Source organism: Pseudorasbora parva, chromosome 13 (genome assembly GCF_024679245.1).
Source record: "Pseudorasbora parva isolate DD20220531a chromosome 13, ASM2467924v1, whole genome shotgun sequence".
Classification (NCBI taxonomy): domain Eukaryota; kingdom Metazoa; phylum Chordata; class Actinopteri; order Cypriniformes; family Gobionidae; genus Pseudorasbora; species Pseudorasbora parva.
Window position 1 is genome coordinate 28,555,967 of NC_090184.1, and position 22,805 is coordinate 28,578,771.

A 22,805-nucleotide genomic window follows, 5' to 3' on the forward strand; every position below is an offset into this window, starting at 1 on the left:
TGGCAGTATGGTTCCATTCTGGGCAATAGAGCGCATCCATGCAGCCTAGACTGGATAGAGCAAGGAGGGCAGCGATAAGCCCCCTTAGGGTAAACAGAACCAACATAATATATTGCAGATATCTTTAATGTTGATATTAAATGTACAAAATAAATTAGGAATTGGAATTTAGTCTGATTCAAGGGGAATTATAATACCAAATCCTGACGAGCTGGGGAAATGTGATAGCTGCTGATATTACTGAGGAGCTATATGTATATATATATATATATATATATATATATATATATATATATATATATATATTAGGGCCGGGACTCGATTAAAAAATTAATCTAATTAATTAGAGGCTTTGTAATTAATTAATCGAAATTAATCGCATTTTAATCGCATATAAATATTTTACCTGAGAACAATGAGAAGTAATTTTTCACATGTATTTTTAGTATACCATTGAATAATGACTGAATACATAAGCTTAATCAACAAAATATTGTTTATTTATTTCAGTCCAGCAGACCAGTGCAATGTTTGCCATTAAGTGTAGCAAAAGCATATTTGTGATATTTGAGGCTCGATGTGCTGCGGTGATACGCAAATTCCTTGTTGTATAGCAGGGGTGTCCAATCCTGCTCCTGGAGGGCCACTGTTCTGCTGAGTATAGCTCTAACCCCAATTAAACACACCTGTACCAGCTCATTAAGGTCTTATTAGGCATACTAGAAACTTTAGCAGTGTATTGAGGCAAGCTGGAGCTAAACTCTGCAGGACGTCAGTGGCTCTCTAGGACCGACTTTGGATACCCCTGTTGTATAGCTTGCACACAACCATGCTCTTGTCGACGCTTCCATCATTTCGTTTTTTAAAACTAAATTTCCCATCCACGGGGCCAAGCAAAACGGTCTCATCAGCTTCTTTGTTCATGTTCACTATGGTTTGTTGTTTTCATGGTTGTTGTCGTGACTCATGAGCGCTAGTTGGTGTTCCAGTATAATCGGTCCGTCAAAACTCATTCATTGAAAAACGTTCCGCGGGGCAAAAATAAGTGCGATTAATTTTTTTTTTTTTTTTGCGTAATTAATTAACGCGTTAAAGTCCCGTAGTTAATTAATCTTAATTAACGCGTTAAAGTCCCGGCCCTAATATATATATATATATATATATATATTGTGATAGACGTCGTATTCATATGTAGATGCTATCAGCCGAGAGCCAACTGATGCGAGTTTGACTAATGTGACCTGCCAGAACTGATACGCTTGATTTTATAACAAACTGTCTGCATGTTTTCTTTTCAGCTTTTCTGAGTACTGCTTAGGCTACTAAATGCAAAAAAAAAGCTACAAAAGTAAAAGTTTCGTTCTATGGCACCTTTAAAACAGTGAGAGCATATGAACATGGTTAGGTAATTCAGGATGACTCTCAGAACTTGCTGTCCTTGGACAGTTCTTTCAGAGTGGCTTTTATTTATGAACTCCATTCTGTGTTTAACGGAGCATGTAATATTTGGCTCATTGAAATGCTCGTCCCAGTTCCAGCATACTGTGGGTTTCTGCATTCAGAGTAAAAAGCCAAACCCCCTAACATGCCCCAGTGCATGATTTAAATGCCAAGAGGGAAAGGGTTTCATAACTTGGGAAAGAAAAGAAAAAGTATTTTTATGCACAAAGACTTATACAAATGTTGACCCACTGACAGGAATGCTGTCTTAGATATCGTCTGTCGTCATTTAATCAGTTTGAGGCTTAAAAAAAGTAAACATTAGCTGCATCAATTGGACAATATCTCCAAAAGGCAGAGTGATGGTAACATTTAATTGCACAACAGCAATTTTTAACCTGTTTTGACAATGAATCTGCATGCATAAGATTATCAGTCAAAAAGGAATGCATCCCAGACAAAAATGACAGATGTCATTTCCATATTTGACCACTACTCTCACAAATCACAGTATATGGTTTGCTCAAAGAAACAACCTCCCTGTCGCAAGGCATTTGCTCCGTTATGGGAATATCTATTTAGTTCATTTAGCACTTTTATCAGAAGCAACACAGAAATAATACAAACAGAAGCGATTAACACAACTAAGGTTAAAATCATTTAAATTATCTGAGAGAGTTGTGTCTTACTATGCAACATCTATATTACTGTACACTGACTACCTGCTTCTGTTATCTATAGGGTGCCTCTGTCTCATTTGTATGCTACCAATAAAGTATCAAAAAACAAACAGACAGACAAAACACGAGCAATTTGTCATTCATGGTCCACAACAGCCATTATCTTCCATCACGCTTTGATAGCTGCTGGAATGCTGCCACAACACCATTACTTTCCGCTATTTTTCTCCATCATACTGCTGTGATTCCAGGGTGTGTGAGTGTGGGTTTGGTTATAATCTCATACAGAGTAGCCAAATGCTGTAGGATAAGTATGGTAATAAAATGTGAAGCTCATTGGATGTTTTGGGACACCGGGGGAGGATTTCCGAGGGGAAACATGTTTTGACAGCACTCTGAGCCGATGCTATAGTCGGCTAAAACACATTCCCACTGTGAAAACAGGTTTGAATAGGATAATATTCAACAGGTTGTCGACCTTAGTTTAACACTGCAAAACATTTCAGCATATTACAGCTAGACTTATGTTGTAACGTTATTGCTTGCTTCCTTTTATTTTAACGAATTTGCAGTGATAAGTTAATTTCACTTTGACAGCTCTGCATGAAGACAATCGAGTTGAAGCTATAAAAGCGCATAAGACAGAGATATGACAGAGGAAATACACATTGTACTCGCAACATAGCACGCATTATTGAGCAATAGTAGATCATAGCCTACCGAGCAGCAGCAGTTTGACTTCTCTGGATGCTTTCTCTCCGTCCTCTCGCAGATTCCGATCAATCATCTTACTCCTCTCCATCGCTTCTTTATCTTCAGCACTCAACGTGCAACCCATTTTTAAAACGTTTATAAAAACAACTTATAAAAACCTTTAAAACTGAACGTTGTGGTAATTTTCCCAGCGCTTGGAGAATAACGAAGCCAAAGAGAGAAAAGGCGTTGGCAAGTTTGCACGTGATGCTGCCAGCGTATGGAAACAGACACTTTAAAAAATATTAAACGGCGGCTCTGATAAATATATAGTATATATTGTACCGCGATCCACTGAAACACGTTCGCTAGCTGGGACAGCGCAAATGAACCAAAACCAGAAACACAGAGGAATAATGTTTCTGCGACTAAAAAGTTTCCATCGTCGAGGCTCTGTGGTTTGTTGTAAAAGCCAGTTTAAGATTTTTTTCCTCGCAAAAACGGTATCCAAGACTGTATCCAAAACATGTAGCTTGTCTCGAAGTAGTGGATCACAGTGGTGCTGTTAACGAATCGGTGTTTTTGAATGAATCTTTTAAGTGAACAAATCCTTCTTGTTCACTTCCATGCACTGAATCAAATGTTTCGTTCGCAGAAGTATCTCTTTGAAGCGTACGACTGCTTTCCTTCCTATGGTGCATCTCAATCAGCTCCCCAGTTCAGTAACGTTAGTTAAGTTCAGTAGTTAGGGCACTAAGCGGATTGAGACGCACCCCTAGATTGACACGAACCAACAGAAATTGGCTGCGGTTTATGAGGGAGCAATATTATTGGTTGGATCTAATAAACGAACACGCCCATTTCACAAACTATTCAGTTTTACTTTTAAAGACCCACAAAATTGAAGTTTTTTTTAGCTTTTAGTATGACTGTGTTAGCCTTAAAGTTATGAATAAGCTGGTATGTTCTAAAATAGTGACAAAATTTGTATTTAGGAGATATAAGCATTCAAAATTTAGTCTCTTACTTCTGTTAAAACCATAGACAGTAAAAGAAATGGACAGAGCTATCCCATTGACTTCAACGGCTGAAAAATGAGGCCAATCAGAGGCACTCACTTCCTGATGGCTGAGCGAACTGCGCAGGCTCAGACTGAGCTTGACGACGTAGATGTGACGTGAGCCTCCTGTCCGACAGTTGTAGGTCTTCTAGTAGTTGTGGAAAGTGAAATCTGAATCACGTTGTTTAAATATTTTCTCCCGTTGCTTTTGTCTCACTATCGGCTTCTCCCCATTCTTCTCCCTTGACTTTATCAGACTTTATGTCTCCACGTCCCCCCGACTGTCTCATAGACAGTAAAAGATTGTTTCTGAGCGTCTCCTCCTGTCTATACGGTAATTTCTCAACTGTGCGACAGAGGCAATCGTTGGTTATGACGCAATCGTTAGCCTATTTCTACAAAAACAGCTTCTACGGGGCGATAGTGCAAGATACAAGGTAATGGAGCCTTTTATGCATTGTCGTGTTTCTTTATAAATAAACAATGGACAAATGGAGTCTTTAAACGCCTCAGATGTAAAGTTATTCACTGTCAAAGTGACTCAAAAATGAATGGGAGTCAATGGGATGCTAACAGCAGGTGATGGCTTGGTTAGCAATGGCCCCTATGGGTGGAACGCTTTCCAAGTGCTATATTACCCCCTTGGTTAAAACCTCAGATTTTGATGACATCATCGCAGACTTCACCTTCTCGTCAAATCTTCTGTCCTGACTAGTCAAAATGCTCTCTAGAATCTAAAGCCCGCCCCCTATACTGCTGAAGCTGCGGCTGAAATCGATCAGTTGTTAAAGCTACACCGTGTAACTTGTTTAGTTTATTCTTAGCTAAAAACACTTAGTTCTTTCAAAAATATATGTGCTCATTAATGTATATGTACTTCTTTCAAGTAATAAAGTATTCTCGTGAGTTTATAATATGCCACTGAAAATACACACGGGTGAGGGGTTCGAATGCCGGTCGCCATTGCCTATTCCTATGCGATAGGAAACGATTCAGTGTAAATATGCTTTAATTTGAGGAGAATGAAGTCTGTTTTCACATTAGTTTCACGCACCGCAGCAGCAGGCATACACCAACGGCTCTGGTTTAAATTTAGACTACAGAGAGCGCAACGCAGATCATATGCGCGAGTCACAAACATATCGACCCATTTTAATTCTGTACAGAATGCTGCATTTCAAAGCGATATGGAGGAGATTATGATGATAAACAATATTAGAGGAAATTGTCTTTACCAAACAGAAAGGTCCGCTCTAGTCAAACTGTATATTAACGAAACGCTATTGGCTGTTTCAAAAAAGGGGAGGAGCTGCTAACAGCTGGAGCCGTTTCAGGGGAAACACATTGAATAATGCAGCGTTCCAAAGCACTTCAGTGGGGCCTTTAAGTAAAATGAAATAAGAGTGTTATTAAAAGTTTTAGTAGATTCATGCAAATTTGATTAGTAATGGCTTTGTCTTCAATGACTTATTGGTTGAGAAATATTTACCCGCATTGCACAAAAAGGAACTTTGTCACCACCTACTGGCATAACAATGTAACCTGCTCAAAGGATCACTGAACAAATCAATTAATCTTTTTAATGCATGATTCAAGTCACTGAGATAAATCTTGTGTGAAACTCAATGCACAGAGGTGCATTGATGCATATGGCAGAATCATACAAACAAAAAGTTAAAGGGTTAGTTCACCCCAAAATAAAAATCCTGTCAGACTCATTACTCTTCCTCATATCAAGTCTTTCGTTCAAGATCTTTTTGATGAATTCTGAGAGCTTTCTATCCCATATAGACGGCTACCCAACTGAAACTTTGACGCTTCAAAAAATTCAAAAAGAGATCATAAAACTAATCCATATAAATTGAGAGGTTTAGTCCAAATTTTTTAAGAGACTTGATCGCTTTATATAATGAACTTGAATTTTGCATTTAGTCTTTTATTCACATCAGCAATCATAGGCTGCATTTACACTGCAGGTCTTGATGCACAATTCCGATTTGGTGACTGTATCCGATTTTTTTGACGACCCGCTTACATCATCTTTTCAAAAGCAACCCGTATCCAATATTTGCATTTAGACTGTACACTGGGAAAACAGCCCAAGACGTTCTTAACCGGTGGAAGGAAGTAAAACAGCGCAAAATGCAATGGACGCAGACAAAATGATTGCACGATGTTTTGTCTGCACTGTTCCACACATCTTTAAAGTCGGCAAAACATTTCTCTCTTAAGGCGGAGAAAAAGAGGAGAGCCCTTGACGGGGTTGCCAGGTTTTCACAACAAAACCCATCCAACTGCAACTCAAAACTGTGTTAAAGTAGCCCAATTCCGCATGAAAACCGCAGACTTGGCAACACTGGATCGCAGTTTGTGTCCACCTGAGTTGACATCATTCGCCTGCGTCCTTTTTTCAATGACGTACGACTTGTGTTGCTGCGTAACACAAGAGAATTAACCTCATTGGTTCTTGCGGAAGCTCAAACGTGCTGCGTAACACAAGAGAAATAACCTTATTGGTTCTTGCGGAAGCTTAAACGTGCTGCGTAACGCAAGAATTAACCTCATTGGTTCTTGCGGAAGCTCAAACGTGCTGCGTAACACAAGAGAATTAACCTCATTGGTTCTTGCGGAAGCTCAAATGTGCTGCGTAACACGAGAATTAACCTTATTGGTTTTCACAGAAGCTCTTACCTTGCTGCGAAACAAGAGAATGAACCTAATTGGTTTTCGCAGAAGCTCAAATATGCTGTGAAACAAGAAAATTAAAGGGTTAGTTCACCCAATTTAATCACCCAAATTATTTCATTAATTACTCACCCTCATGTCGTTGGATCTATCTATCTCCTAACTTTACAAAGCTGCTGTTTTTCTTTACCTGATCACCTGCTCCTCCTCTCCCTCTGCTGACTTTTCTACTCTGCTGGTATATTTACCTCGAATCTGTTATAAAAACATGTTAAATGATTATACACCTCCTAACGGTATGAAATTTGTGTATAATCATTCATAAAATTATAACATAGTAGAGATTATAAAAAGAAAGAAATTAAGTATTGAAACCGCCAGTAGGCGGCAGCCATTTACTGTTTAAATAAGTGAGCCCACTTAAATCGTTCATTCATCCAATTCGTTCGAAAGTCAGATTAATTTAGGAAGAAAACAACTACCGATGTGAATACTTTTGTCATTGATGCTTAGCCTACAGACACCATATTGAAAAATGAACTAGCAAAACAGACGGCTGCTTGTAACTTTTTTTTACTGATTATTGCTAAATACATTGCAATGGATTAGCTATATGTGGTGTGTACTTAGCTATTACACAGTATTCTCATACCTCATTCATGCTTTATTTATTTTTTGCATCCCTCTCTGACCAGCAGTTAAATACAGTCCGCTGGCGCTAACATTTGCTCTCCCGTTCAAAGTCAACACCACTCGCGTTGTGGTGGTGAAAGTGCGACGGTTGGGCGTTACCAATTGGCTCAATATAAGGGGGATTCTTTTTTATCCGATTTATTATGACAAACTCATTTGATTAGGAACGAAATTATTGTTTCAAAACAAATTAATTCTACATATTTTTCTACATATACATTTGATCTACTGTGATTTTCATATTGAAATATTGGGGGGTTGGGTTGTAACTGAGGGATTTGAATATTGGGGGTGGGGTACACCCCCCATCCCCCCCATAAACTGCGCCCCTGGTTGCGTCTATGAAGGACAGAAAGCTCTCAGATTTCATCAAAAAGATCATTTCGTTTCGAAGATAAACGGAAGTCATACAGGTTTGGACTGACATGAGGATGAGTAAAGGAGTACTTCACCGCTGCGGGGACACTTGTTGCTCACTGCTAAGAGTAAAAGCGTTTCTGCAGAATAAAATCGGAAACCGAGTGTAATATGACGCAATTGACAGGCGACTCTCAAACGTCCTGGTTACTTGGTTAAAATAGCAATTTTCTCACAATTTACAAATAGTTGGAAACATTTGGGGTATTGTAAGAACTCAACTGAACAAAATATATAACTGGCCTGTTGGTTTTTGGATATTTTACTACCAAAAATACTACATAGTGCAACTTTAACCACTGCTGGCCTTTAAATACTGGTCTGATTGTATCAATGGGATAGTTTAGTATGACTTGTTTTAAATGTGAATAATATTTAAATACAAACTACTATGTCATCTCATTGCATATTTACCGACGGAGATACAAACTTGCATTGTTACTTTGTAAAGTGAAGCAGCAGGTTATGATAAGGGTCTTTTGCCATGAACTACTCCCTTAGCCAGAGAAATGTCACAGAGGATAAGTTACCATGGAAACACCAAGTCCCACAATGGTTGAGAATAGAGCCTGTGTTCCGCCACTATATCATAGTTGAGCTGAGTCTGGATTTGTTTAGTCTCACTGTGAATCTCGGACTTAAGAACAGGAATGTTCCTATAGCATGGCATCAAATCCAATATATTGATACTTTTACACATATGCATACCAAGATGAGCTGAATTACTTTATTCATAGAAACACTTTTAAGGCCATTGGAACTGGGATCCATTAATTAATCCCCCACCTCTATCTAAGATCACACAAAAACTGGCTACTGATTATTAATTAATCTATTCGTCTAGAAGGTGAGACCAGCAGTTGGGCTTAGCCTACCTCTGTAATTGATCTGGCATAAATAATGATCTATACAGCTTTCAAAACTCATATTATTCCTTCTGTTATTACTGATTACTTATGGCCTACATTTTGAAACCCTTTATTACAGTATGATATCAGGATTTCAATTCAGTTGGAATAGAGAATTAATCCATCATCTTTTGTAGTACAATCCAAAAAATAAAATAAAAACCTATTGAAAACTCTCTGGGTGGAGTGATATATGATGGAACACACAAACTGATCTTTAATCAGCATCGAGGAGCAACCTCCCCCAGTGCTGCAAATGACTTCACAAAGCTCCCGACACCTTCATCTCTCAGCAGAGCTAAAAGGTCAGGTTGTTTGAACTTCACCACTAGGGGCCTCCCTCTTACCAAACATCAAAGTACATTGATGTGAGTCGCACTGATGCCTGTTTGTGCACACGAGTGTGTCTGCATGAATGTTTGCACATAAGTATTTGTGTGTACATGTAAATATATATATATATATATATATATATATATATATATATATATATATATATATATATATATATATATATATATATATATATATATATATATACTGATCAGGCATATTGTGTTAGTCCCCCTTTTGCTGCCAAAACAGCTCTAGTCTGTTGAGGCATAGACCCCTGAAGGTGTGCTGTAGTATCTGCCATGTGTTCCCAGGTAAGAGACACACACGCACCTGGCCATCCACGTGATGTAAAAGAAAACGCCTCAGACCAGACCACCTTCTTCCATTGCTCCCTGGTCCAGTTCTGATGCTCACGTGCTTTCAGCGGTGGAAAGCACCAAAGGGATCAGCATGGGCTCCCTGAGTTGTCTGCGGCTATGCAGCCCCATATGCAACAAACTGTGATGCACTGTGTATTCTGACGCCTTTCTATCAGAACCAGCATTAACTTCTTGAGCAGTTTCAGCTACAGTAGCTCGTCTATTCGATCGGACCACACGGGCCAGCCTTCGCTCCCCATGCACGTGCATCAATGAGCCTTGGCCACCCATGATGACCGTGTCACTGGTTCACCACTGTTCCTTCTTTGGACCACTTTTGTTAGATACTGACCACTGCAGACTGGGAACACCCCACAAGAGCTGCAAGTTTTGAAAATTCTCTGACCTAGCCATCACAATCGTGTAGCCATCACAATTTTGATTCTGTAAAACTCACTCAAATGCTTATGCTTGTCCATTTTTCCTGCTTCAACTTTGAGGAAAAAATGTTCATTTGCTGCTTAATATATCCCACCCACTAACAGGTGCCGATTCACTTAAACTTGCAGTGGTCATAAATTTACACCGGATCGGTATATATATATATATATATATACACGTGTGTGTGTGTGTGTGTTTACTGAGTTATTTCGAGATGTCCTCCAAGTCAGTTAATAGTAAATAGCACATGTGATTGTGTTGGTATCTTTCTCTTTCGTACAGCCAAAAGTTTGGGAGGTAAATCAAAAACTATATAATTATTAATGTCAATAATAAAATTCTAATAAAAATATTTAAAACATTACATATATTATATGTATATATTTTTCAAGTTTTTGAAAGAAGTCTCTTTTGCTCCCTACGGCAGCATTTACTTGATTTAAGAATACAATAAATCTGAAATATTGTGAAATATTATTACAAAATAAATAAAAATAAATAAATGTATTCTAAATTTAAGGAAATAAATTGATCAATTTAATACATCCTTGCTAAATAAAGGTATAAGAAATCCTACTGATCCCACATTTTTGAAGGGCATGTATGATTAAGATTGCACCTCAATAAATGTTTGTTATTTAGTTGCTTTGTAACCCAGTGTACTTTTCTTTCCTCTCTATTTTACCAAAACAACAGCCAGCACTAATGTCATTACATGGGAAAATTAGAAACCTTGTGTCTTTACTGCCTTTCACCTCCAACTCTCAAAACAGCAAAGACAAAGTTGGTTATATGGACATTAACTTTACTGTTGTATGCTGAGGCCACAACAATCTCTTTCTGCTTATGGCAAAACACAACGCAACTCACACTGCACTGACACATGAGTTTACCCATAAACAGAAGGCCATTGACTCTGTGGTATTTGATATTATATTTAAAGCTACACTGTGTAACTTTTTTAGTTTATTCTTAGCTAAAAACTATTCCTTTCAAAAATATGTGCTCATTAGTGTATATTTACTTATTTCAAGTAATAAAGTATTCTCGTAAGTTTATAATATACCATTGAAAATACATACGGGTAAGAGGTTCGAATGCCGGTCGCCATGTTGCCCCTCCATCTTGAAAGTACATTAGCCAAAGAGGGACATAACCGTAAATTCAGGCTTCACTTTTCGCGTTCTAACACTCAATGGCACTCATGGACGAGGTCGAACTGGAAGCCATGTTAATCTTGGACTAAATCGGCCACCGTAGGAGTTAAAACGAAATCGGAATTGAGAGGAACAGAAACTAATGGGTGGCCATATACATTTTCACCGCCAGATGGGGGAAAATATCACACAGTGTAGCTTTAGTGCTGTAATATATATATATATATATATATATATATATATATATATATATATATATATATATATATATATATATATATATATATATATATATACATACATAGGTCCTCCTCAAAAAATTAGCATATTGTGATAAAAGTTCATTATTTTCCATAATGTAATGATAAAAATTAAACTTTCATATATTTTAGATTCATTACACACCAACTGAAATATTCCAGGTCTTTTATTTTTTTAATACTGATGATTTTGGCAGCTCATGAAAACCCAAAATTCAAAACATGAAATCTCAAAACATTAGCATATTTCATCCGACCAATAAAAGAAAAGTGTTTTTAATACAAAAAAAGTCAACCTTCAAATAATTTTGTTCGGTTATGCACTCAATACTTGGTCGGGAATCCTTTTGCAGAAATGACTGCTTCAATGCGGCGTGGCATGGAGGCGATCAGCCTGTGGCACTGCTGAGGTGTTGTGGAGGCCCAGGATGCGTCGATAGCGGCCTTAAGCTCATCCAGAGTGTTGGGTCTTGCGTCTCTCAACTTTCTCTTCACAATATCCCACAGATTCTCAATGGGGTTCATGTCAGGAGAGTTGGCAGGCCAATTGAGCACAGTAATATCATGGTCAGTAAAGCATTTACCAGTGGTTTCGGCACTGTGAGCAGGTGCCAGGTCTTGCTGAAAAACAAAATCTTCATCTCCATAAAGCTTTTCAGCAGATGGAAACATGAAGTGCTCCAAAATCTCCTGATAGCCAGCTGCATTGACCCTGCCCTTGATAAAACACAATGGACCAACACCAGCAGCTGACATGGCACCCCAGACCATCACTGACTGTGGGTACTTGACACTGGACTTCAGGCATTTTGGCATTTCCTTCTCCCCAGTCTTCCTCCAGACTCTGGCACCTTGATTTCCGAATGACATCCAAAATTTGAGCAACAGTCCAGTGCTGTTTCTGTAGCCCAGGTCAGGCGCTTCTGCCACTGTTTTGTACAAAAGTGGCTTGACCTGGGGAATGCGGCACCTGTAGCCCATTTCCTGCACACGCCTTTGCACGGTGGCTCTGGATGTTTCTACTCCAGACTCAGTCCACTGCTCCCGCAGGTCCCCCAAGGTCTGGAGTCGGTCCTTCTCCACAATCTTCCTCAGGGTCCGGTCACCTCTTCTCGTTATGCAGCGTTTTTTGCCACACTTTTTCCTTCCCACAGACTTCTCACTGAGGTGCCTTGATACAGCACTCTGGGAACAGCCTATTCGTTCAGAAATTTTTTTCTGTGTCTTACCCTCTTGTTTGAGGGTGTCAATGATGGCCAGCAGTCTTACCCATGATCGCGGTTTTGAGTAATGAACCAGGCTGGGAGTTTTTAAAAGCCTCAGGAATCTTTTGCAGGTGTTTAGAGTTAATTAGTTGATTCAGATGATGAGGTTAATAGCTCCTTTAGAGAACCTTTTCATGATATGCTAATGTTTTGAGTTTTCATGAGCTGCCAAAATCATCAGTATTAAAACAATAAAAGACCTGAAATATTTCAGTTGGTGTGCAATGAGTCTAAAACATATGAAAGTTTCATTTTATCATTACATTATGGAAAATAATGAACTTTATCACAATATGTTAATTTTTTGAGAAGGACCTGTACAATGTTAATATATATCTGCATCACAAGAATGACAAAGAAACATCTTTTAATAATGCAGAAGACTTGCGAATTTCATTCTGTGGCAAAAATTGAAAAGAATCTCAGACAAAAATTCGTGTTACAAGCTTGAGGATACAAAAAGGTTTTCAAACTTTTTAATTCCTAAAAAAGTTGTGTGGTGGTACTGTCCAGTGTCAAGGTATATGTGTGTGACATCCAAAAAAACATGATGACATGATTTTTAATGATATATCAAGATTAAAACAGTACATAAACTACATACAAATGTTGATTATATAAAACAAGGAATGTAGGCCTGTGTATCTTACAATAAATCTTCTCTCAAACTTTCTTAAAGATATTTAGCATATGCCACCATTCTGTTTTTGAGCCAGCTGGACTTCTCTTGGGTGAATTGCTATACCTTTTACCAATATCAGAGAGTCCATCTGATGTGAAACCTGCTAAAGAGTAAAACAGCCTAAAGCAGGTGTAGCATCTTCATTACATCTATGAAATAAAAATAATAAAAGCGGTATTGCTATCTTATGTGGGAGTGGGTGGTACAAAGTACAAAATCTCAAAGGACATCTGTAGTGGCACATGTTTGCAGCTGACCCAATTGTTAACCTTTTGTCAGAGACTATCTGATTGTTCCCCGCCATTTTGCGGATCAGGTGCTTCACCAAACCCGAGGCCCTGGGGTGGAAGTCGCCATCTTCATGTCACAAGGTGTGGAAAATGTGACTAAACAAACTGAGGCAGTTTTTACTCTCTGTAAACACACTATTTTCCCCAAACCAAGATTGTATCTCTACGGCTGATTAGCAAGGCTTTCCGTATAAATGTGCATCTTGAAGAACTCTCAAAACATTTCAAATTTGGGAATTCATCACATTCTGTTAGAGTGGTTCATTTGCATGTCCTTTATTGTTCAAATGACCAAAATACACTGTTCTCTTTGATTGTAAACACTTTCATTATTTTTTTTTGATTGGTCTGAATATACAGTTTAAAAAGTTTGGGGTCAGTAGTTTTCTTTTTAAAGAAATTAGTACTTTTATTCAAAACACATTAAATTGATCAAAAGTGACAGTAAAGACTTTTATGTTACAAAAGCATCAAATAAAATACTATTTTAAACTATTTAACAAGGAGCCCTAAAAACGTATCATGGTTTCCACAAAAATATTACACTGTTTTCAACAATATTTATAAGAAATGTTTTTGAGCACGAAATCAAAAATTCAAGCGTAATTGTAATATTATTTCACAATATTACTGTTTAATAAAAATAAAAAAAGATTTAAAAATCAACTAAATGCAGCTTTTGTGAGCATGAGATTTCTTTCAAAAACATTTTTTTTTTTTAAATCGTATCATCCCCAGACTTTTGAAAAATTAAAGTCCTTGTACACCACCACCACCATATGTGTTTCAATGTATTTTTAATTCATTTTTGAGGAAAAAACCTTTCATAATATGACATTGCGGACAGCCATAATTTTATGGCAACTAAAGAATCAGAATCTACCCACCACACAAACAACCTTGGTTCAATATTGGTGCATGCTCCAAATTGTGTTGTTACAATACTGAATTATTAACCAATTTTATACTTTGATGTCTGAATTAACCTTAGGAGCCTTACAAATTTGTAACATCAACCACTTGCTGTTCATACCACTTTATGAATACAGATTCCACATCACAATGTTTCCATGTTACATTGCTTGGACAAATGTTGCTGAATCTATGCAAATAATTTTTTGTCTAGTGGTAATGTGCTGGAATGAGGTCATTTTATCAGTCCAACATCTCTCCTGAAAAGAAAGAATATGCTTTGGATATGACAGAAATCTACCAACCAAATTTTTTAAACAAGCTATATACAAATTCTTAGGCAGAGTATAAAAAGATCCAATGGTAAAACATAGCAACAATATATGATACATGAAATAAAATATCAACCTTGCAGTTCTGCTTTAGTCTTGATACAATTGTCTGATATATTAAGATCATTCATGTGTTGGTGCTCTATGAATTCCGAGGTCTCCTCCATGATCTGGCCAGGAATGTGGAAGTCGACGGATGGCCTTTGGAGCTCGGTGGAGAGAGGATTGTCCTCTTCCTGTTGAGGGATAGAGATGCTTTGGGAATTTCTTGGCCGCATATTGCAACCTGTGCCCTGAAGAAACTGGAGAAAGTTCTCCTCGATAGAAGCCTCTCGACTGGGCAGCTGCTCTTCCTCACCGGGACGCCCCCACTTGAAAACGTAGGCCAGGTTTCTGGCCAGCTCTTCCCTGATCTGCCTATTCAGACAGCCGTAGAAAAAAGGGTTGGAGGTGAAGCAGAAGTACCCAATCCAGGTGAACACGTCCTCTAGCTGGGCTATGCGTGCAAGGGATTCGAGAGAGGACGGCATGACGGCGCAGTACAGGTGAAAGGAGAAATAAGGCAGCCAGCACCCAAGAAACTGACCTCCTACAGCGACTAGGACCACTGCAGCCTTGCCCCCACTAAAAGTCCTCTGAGGGGTGGTCCGAGCCCCACTGAGGCTGGCCGCCATGCTCGAGCGACTGCTCAGAGATTCAGAGCGTGGCCGAGGAGTCTCCATCCACGTGGGGACCGGGCCTTGCTGCATGGCGGCCACCCTGGCCACCTTAAACATGTTGCAGTACACCACAAAGATGATAAGCACTGGACACAGGAAGTACATGAGCGTAAAAAGGACCATGAACACCAACTGTTGGGGCCCTCCGTCCATCCAGTGGAGCGAGCAGCACTTTGGTTCAGCAATTTTCCCCATAACTTTCCCCAGTGCTGGTCCCATTTCCTCTCTTTCAAGCGCCCAGCCGAGTAAAGGGAATGCAGACATGAGGATGGCTTTAATCCATATTCCAATCAAAACCGAAACCACTAGCCCCATGGTCATTTTCACCTCATAGCGCATGGGATGAACGACGTAGTAGTATCTCTCAACGTTGATGGCTGAGATAGTGAGGATAGCAGCACTGATCAGTCCCACGCTTAGACACAGGTAACCCTGACACAGAGCCTTGTTGAAAAAGCCCTGACCTGACAGCATGCCCAGAGGCATTAACACCAGGGCCGCGATGAGATCCACCAGGCAGAGATGGAAGACAAACACGAATTTGCGTAGTCGGGGCGTCCTGGCAATGACGGTGATGATGGCTAAGTTGCCCACTATAGCCAGTATGTCCATCAGGAGCATGGTGCACAGGGCGAGCGTCTGGAGGAGGTGTCCATCACTGGGCACACTCAGTCCTGAGGCGTTAGGCTGGGTCGCATTCGGATGCCAAGAGGTGGCGTGGGTGATGTTCCACAGTTTGTTGTAGGTGGTTGTATGCTCCATGAGAGGATGGAATAAGGATTGTGGGCGGAAGTGATTTTCATGGGACTATCACCCATCCTCTCCTTCTGTGGAGTGGGGTCCAGCAGTACCGTTCAATAATGAGGTTCTGTTGACGTTACTGCATGCTGGTAGAGGTCGGACTCTGGAGTTGGGGCAGATTAGTGTTACAAAGACCAGTTTCATCTTCAGATATTCACCTTTGAAGTCCCTGGCGCTCCATCGCGCTTTAAATCCACCAGCTGTAAATGAGACATAATGGAACTGTGGAAAGATACAATAATATTAGCAAGCAACTTGAGGGATAAGCTAACTTGATATGCATTCTTAAAATCCTAATATTTACACTGCAAACTCGGGTAAAATATGATTTCTTATGTTGTAGTCAGAACTGAATTTGGTAAGTTAAAAAGGATGTGTACAGTGAAATAATGACTCACATGCTCAAAAAACATACAGCACAACTAGTGCAGTTCGATTCACAAACAATTGACTCTTATAAATCAGTCCTTTTAATGGTTGCATGCGATTTCACTTTTTTAGCTTTAGTTAGTGTGTAATGTTGCTGCTTGAGCATAAACAGTATCTGCAAAGTTACAGCGCTGAAAGTTCAATGCAAATGGAGATATTGTCTTTTAAAGTTATAGCAGTTTATTGGCTACTAAAACGTTCGGTTTGGACTACAACGAGCTTCTTCCTGGGGTGGTGACATCATAAACCCTTGCTAGTCACCGCAGATGTGACTTCTGCCCGTAATGGTAAGGGGCGTGGTGTTTCCTGACAACCTGTGCTTGGCACTTCAGCCAATAAAAATACATGAAACTACATTTGGCCATCTAACCAATCTAAGACCATTGTGTTTTTCGGAGGGATGAGCTTCACAGAAGCAGGAAGTAAACGAGCCGTTCAAAGGACAGTGGAGACAGCGGTGTGGAATAAAGGTCAAATATAAGAAAAATACGGCGTTTTAAAAAAAAGAAGTATTAAGACATGTTATACTGCGCCCCATTAACACATCCAAGCCTAGAAAACAACACAGAACCACCCCTTTAAAAAGAATAACGGATAGGAGTTACGGTTTTAATTCAAGTCTGATGGATCCTTCACTAAATTAATTTGAGAGCCCTCAACTATAAATCAATTAGAGCAGTTGTTGAATCAAGTTATTGTTTATACATACATTCATATGCAAGCAATATGGATATTATAACTGAAATATCGCCACATGAATCAGAATTAAAATCAAAACTGAACCAATAGGTTGCGAATCAGAATCAAATCCAATAATGAAATTTGTATTGATACGAGTGCCTAATATACTTTGTGTCTGATTCACACAAACATACATGCATAAATCACACCCTTTCAATGTCTAAAATTGTTGGCAATCATGTGGTCTGTGTTTATGGTCATAACCTCACCTTGCACACTACCTCACATGCATCATTTCTCAACTTTACGATATCATATTTTACTGTAAAAACACTGGACCAGCTTTGTTTCTCCTCTGCATCAATCCACCCATTTTTTCCTGAGGGCACAAACTCTCCCTTGTGACACAATGTGGTCAGTGTTATGACAAGAGCTCAAAAGGAAAAATCTAATTCAGCTATAAACTTATGTTTTAGGACATCTCTGTAAGCAAGGAGATTTTGTTTTCTGCCCAAGGCTCATGACCACAATGATCTCATGGTTAACTGATTGTTGTAGTGAAGGGAAGGGGCTGTTCTGTACCTGGAAGGTATTGCAACTGTGGTTTGGCCAGACAAAAAGCAGTTAGAGCTACAGATGCATGATTTTCCACATGACTATGATGAGCTTGATTGTGATGATAATAGTGATAACTTTTTAGCCCTGTCCTCCTCTTCTTGAAGTTGTTTGGTGATTTAGTGTTTAGAATTAAAATGATAGTATGACTTACTTTCTTCTGTGGAACACAAAAGAAAATATCTTGAAGAATGTTTCAACTAATGGAACCTATTGACTTACATAGTGAACAATTTTTCAAAATGTCTTAGTGTTCCACGTAAAAAAAGGCATACCGGTTTTGAACAACACAAGGGTGCTTAAATAACAGCAATTTTTCATTTTGGGGTGAATTTTTGAAAGCCCCTGGGGTGAAAATCTAGATTTTAATGTTGTTCATATATCCATGTGGTGTTTTTAAAGGTTTAGTTCACCCAAAAATGAAATTGATGTCATTAATGACTCACCCTAATGTCGTTCCACACCCCTAAGACCTCCGTTCATCTTCGGAACACAGTTTAAGATATTTTATATTTAGTCAGAGAGCGTTTGTAAGTGTATGCACACTATACTGTCCATGTCCAGAAAGGGAATAAAAACATCATCAAAGTAGTCAATATAGTAGAATCTCTTGAAGCATCGAAAATACATTTTGATCCAAAAATAACAAAAACTACGACTTTATTCAGCATTGTCTTCTCTTCCTTGTTTGTGTTCAAACCTCAAATTAAAACAGTCATGAATCAGTGTATTGATTCCTGATTCGGATTGTGTGTCATACTGCCAAACTGCTGAAATCATGTGACATTGGCAAATCATGAATCAATGAGCTGATTCGTGGCCGTTTAAATCTTTATTTGAGGTTTGAAAACAAACGCTGAATAAAGTCGTAGTTTTAAAGCTGAATAAAGTAAAGTTTTGTTATTTTTGGACCAAAATGTATTTTCGATGCTTCAAGAGATTCTAACTAACCAACTGATGTCACGTGGACTACGTTGATGATGTTTTTATTCCCTTTCTGGACATGGACAGTATAGCGTGCATACACTTGGATACGCTCTCGGACTAAATATAAAACATTTTTGGGTGAACTACCCTTTAAGACAAAAGGAAAATCAACACCATTGTTCAGTGTTTTCTACATAAAACTGAAGTGGAAAACACAGTTTGAAATCTCTGGTGTTCTTTACATCACAAACTACCTTGTAACCAATCATCTCAACTTGTGGATGGACTTTAGCATATCATTAACTGTGAAGCAGGGGAGTCTCAAGTATTTCCTGATGATATAAAAAATCATGTGCAAAAAAAAGTGAATACGGGGCGATATTACTGTGAAGTGTATTATTTGTTCTTTCTTTCAGGCAAATGTGTAGAAACACACATAAAGTAAGCCACTGGTTGACTAAATACACTGAACAGTGTAAACATTGTTTCTTCTTCTGCGCAAGTGCACAATGCCAAGGCTAGTCACCCAGACAAGAAGTCTTGTATGCTCAGCAAGGCTGCATTTATTTGATCCAAAATACAGAAAAACAATACTATTTTGAAATATTACAATTTTAAAATATTTAAAGGAAATGTATGTAAGATTGTGGCCAAAACTGGTACTGCAGGTGTATCCCCTCTCCTCCTCCCCCCTGACTCGAGGTTGCCAGATAGGCTGAGGGATCAGCAGGAACATTTGTAGCTGAAGCTGTGGTAACTAGAGCAGATCTGGCAACCCGGATGCCGAAACACTACTGCCTTCGTGATTGGTCGATAAGTGGAGGGCGGTGCTTCAGGCCAAAACACAACATGACAACATCAGTTGAGGGCTGCAACAACAACTTTTAAATCACAATATCCTGGCCGGACTACTGTTGTCACTGATATAAGTATTTAAAATTAACACGATTTCTTAATGCCAAGTGTCATATCAGGGACATTTCATTTTATGATTAATTGAAATACATTTCTTACATACAGTTCCTTTAAATACATTTTAAAACAGTATTCCTATGATGGCCATCTTTATTTTAAATACAAATCTTTTGTAACTTTATGAATGTCTTTATTTGGTTACCTGCTGAACAAAAGTATTAATTTCCTTAAAGAAAAACTATTTCCTCAAACTTTGGAATAGTAGTGTACAGGCTAGACAAAATGTATCTACAATAACATTATTTATAGGCCTGTTAGAATGACTTCACAAAAACCAGACGGCTTAGACAAATTGTTTTAGTCTGACCGAAACTAAACTTTTAAAGTTTAACATAAACAAATTCCTTTTGCCATTTTTTTGACGGTATTGGTGCACGCTTCACCCAAAGTCACTTTCATTGCTATAGCTTAATGTATTCAGGTTCAGTCATTATATTTGAATCATAAAAGCAGTTAATTTAGATGACACTAGCATATTTATAGATGATCTGACAAGCTTTGCCAACATTTTACAGTCACTACAGCTCCGTAATAAGCACTACAGAGAAATACTCTTTTGTTGTGTCAAGATCTGTGATCTAGAAACCTACATATTCATTACCCATGCCATGGCGTACTGTAAATAATCAACATGAAAAATATTTTTTTAAGATGCTATCATCAGCCAGTGCTGCTTCTAATGGCCATGCATATGAACTAAAACATAAACACAGTTCAGTGTTTAGTGTGTTTAATTTGTTTGTTTGGTTGTGGGTGTGTAAAGGATTTTAAAAAATGACAGTGCGGGTCATAAAGCACTGAAGCACCTGCGCATTCTATAGGAAAGGATTCAGATTGGCTTTCGTGTTCTTAAATGCATCTGCAGGGCCGAGATGAAGCTGTAGGAACCGCAAATGCATTTTAAAATGGTCGACTTTCTGTGAACCCTCCTGCACTTTGTGAGACAAGAATCTGCGAGCAACTAACAATCTCAGGGACTGCCAACTGAGAAACATATGACCCCGTAATATGCACATGACTCAGTACTTACTGCGATGAAAACTAGCTCTGTTGTTCAGAAACCTTGTGTTTCCCCCCTCCCTTATTCTTCTTCTTTAACCCTCAGGGTGACCAATGCTGACACTTTACAACTAATAGCCCACACTTATAAACATGATGTCTGCTGTCATCACCTAAGTGATCCACTATCACACCCACGAGTGCCATGTTTATTGTCTGCCACCAAACACTTCCCGTAATCCCCTGAGGTGAGCTGATTCAGTGCTACGTTACACATATGTCATGTATGTCAACACCTTCACTCAAGACCACCGCTGGTTTAGATTCCTACGAAAGAACACAAACATGGATACATGCCTGGTGATGGAGTCTACAAAGCAAGACTGAGATCTTAAAACCAATCTCCAACTCGTCCGTCTGGAAATACTACAACATATGCATGTCATCCACGATGCACAAGTTTAAACAGGCGTCGGTGTGAAGGTGCAGAGTTAAAGGAACCATGGCTCCATGAGATGTAGAGGAGAACGTACCTGTAGTGGAGAGGTCCGGCAGCAAGGATCTCCTCTTCAGCTTCCAGGGTTAGTGTCGCGCGACAGTGAGAGAGATAAAAAGAGGGGGAGAGAGAGAGAGAGAAAGCTAGAGAGAGAGGTACCCAACACCCCTCCTCACCTGGCCCTTTCATCTCTCCGCCCCTCACCCTTTCACCCGCCCACACGCATGTACACACACACACACATTCACAGAGAGAGAGAGAGAGAGAGAGAGCGAGAGAGAGAGACAGAGATCGCCCCCCTCCCCCGTCAGCGATGCTTCAGGCAGGCGGCTGGTCCAGGTGGTCAGGCTGATGTTCACGCTGCCGAGAAGACAGAAAGATAACAAAAAGCACCGTGTCTTTAGGCGGCGCCGTGCAAAACCTGCTCTCGCCCCTCTTCTGACACACACACATCCACACAAACACACATAAACATGTGCTCTCCCACACACACGCACAGGGCAACTGCAGAGCAGAATGGAGAGGAGACAGGGATGCAGGCAGGCAGGCAGGCAGGCAACCCTCCTCGCATCACCAGGTCCTAGAGCCCTCCCGTTCCCGCCGAGTCTGTCCACAGGCTCACAGGCGCATACGTCCACACATGATCTGCGGTACGGGTCACGTTGGGTTCTTGAGATCCATGGGGGGTGTTGCAAAGAAATACACTTGCTTTTTCTCATTCAATCTCTTCCAGTTAGGCCTGGGTTGATCTCTGTGTCCAATCCGTTAAAAGCCGTCTCATGAGACCCTGATTATTGTTTGTTTGAGGTTGCAAAGTCTGCCAAGGCACAAAGGGACACAAGAAAAGATCAGCGGTTATGTCGTTTTGTGATGCCAAAAAAAGAAAGAAAAAAAGGCAGAAAAATTTAAATCACAAAAATAAATTCTAATTTTTTCTTAATTAGCCATTTGTTGCCTTTATTAAGTTGTTAATCTGATGCTGCCTGATAACTTTCCTCGCATTGGATAAACAATGCCAAATTGCTAATCTGTATATATATTAAAAATCACAAACATGCACTAAAATCTCTCACATGGATGTTTTGGACAAAACTGGAAAAATCGAAAAAAGTAAAAAAAAAAAAAAAATTATATATATATATATAATTTTTTAAAATTAAAATTTTTTACTTGCCCGACGGACAAGAGCCTGAAAACAAAAAATAACTAGCAAATCACCAAAATGCACGAATGATTGTGCATTAGTTTAGTGTAAGTGGCGATCGATAGTGGTGGATAATAATAGATGATGAACTGACGATAACATGGTCGCGCTGTTGACACTCGTGCAGCCTCTTGAGGAGCAATTACAACACTAGAGTGTTTAAAGGGGGGGTGAAATGCTGTTTCATGGATACTGAGCTTTTTACACTGTTAAAGACTTGGATTCCCATCCTAAACATAGACAAAGTTTCAAAAACTAATGTTGGACGTTTGATGGAGTATTTCTGTGTTAAAAATACTCCTTCCGGTTTCTCACAAGTTTCGGAGAGTTTTTTTGAGTATGGGTCGGC

The 22,805-nt window shown here is 39.2% G+C and overlaps 2 protein-coding genes across 3 annotated transcripts in view; both read right to left on the reverse strand.

Annotated features, from left to right (window-relative positions):
* The window catches only part of gnai3 (guanine nucleotide binding protein (G protein), alpha inhibiting activity polypeptide 3), a 354,328-nt gene that overhangs the window by 29,855 nt on the left and 301,668 nt on the right, over positions 1-22,805 (reverse strand). The window contains exon 1 of one of the 2 annotated variants that reach the window (XM_067413792.1): positions 2,841-3,547. The exons of the other annotated variant lie outside the window; for it this stretch is intronic. Within the exon in view, the coding sequence (XP_067269893.1) occupies positions 2,841-2,958 (118 nt within the window). The 5' untranslated portion in view covers positions 2,959-3,547. Of the gene's footprint in view, positions 1-2,840; positions 3,548-22,805 lie in introns of those variants that run through there. 2 annotated transcript variants of the gene reach the window in all.
* Positions 12,848-22,805, reverse strand: part of gpr61 (G protein-coupled receptor 61) — a 29,435-nt gene continuing 19,477 nt past the window's right edge. The window contains exons 2-3 of the mRNA XM_067413790.1: positions 21,290-22,069; positions 12,848-16,352 (exon numbers count right to left, since the gene is read on the reverse strand). Coding sequence (XP_067269891.1) covers positions 14,682-16,091 — 1,410 coding nt within the window. The 5' untranslated portion in view covers positions 16,092-16,352; positions 21,290-22,069 and the 3' untranslated portion in view covers positions 12,848-14,681. The remainder of the gene's footprint in view (positions 16,353-21,289; positions 22,070-22,805) is intronic.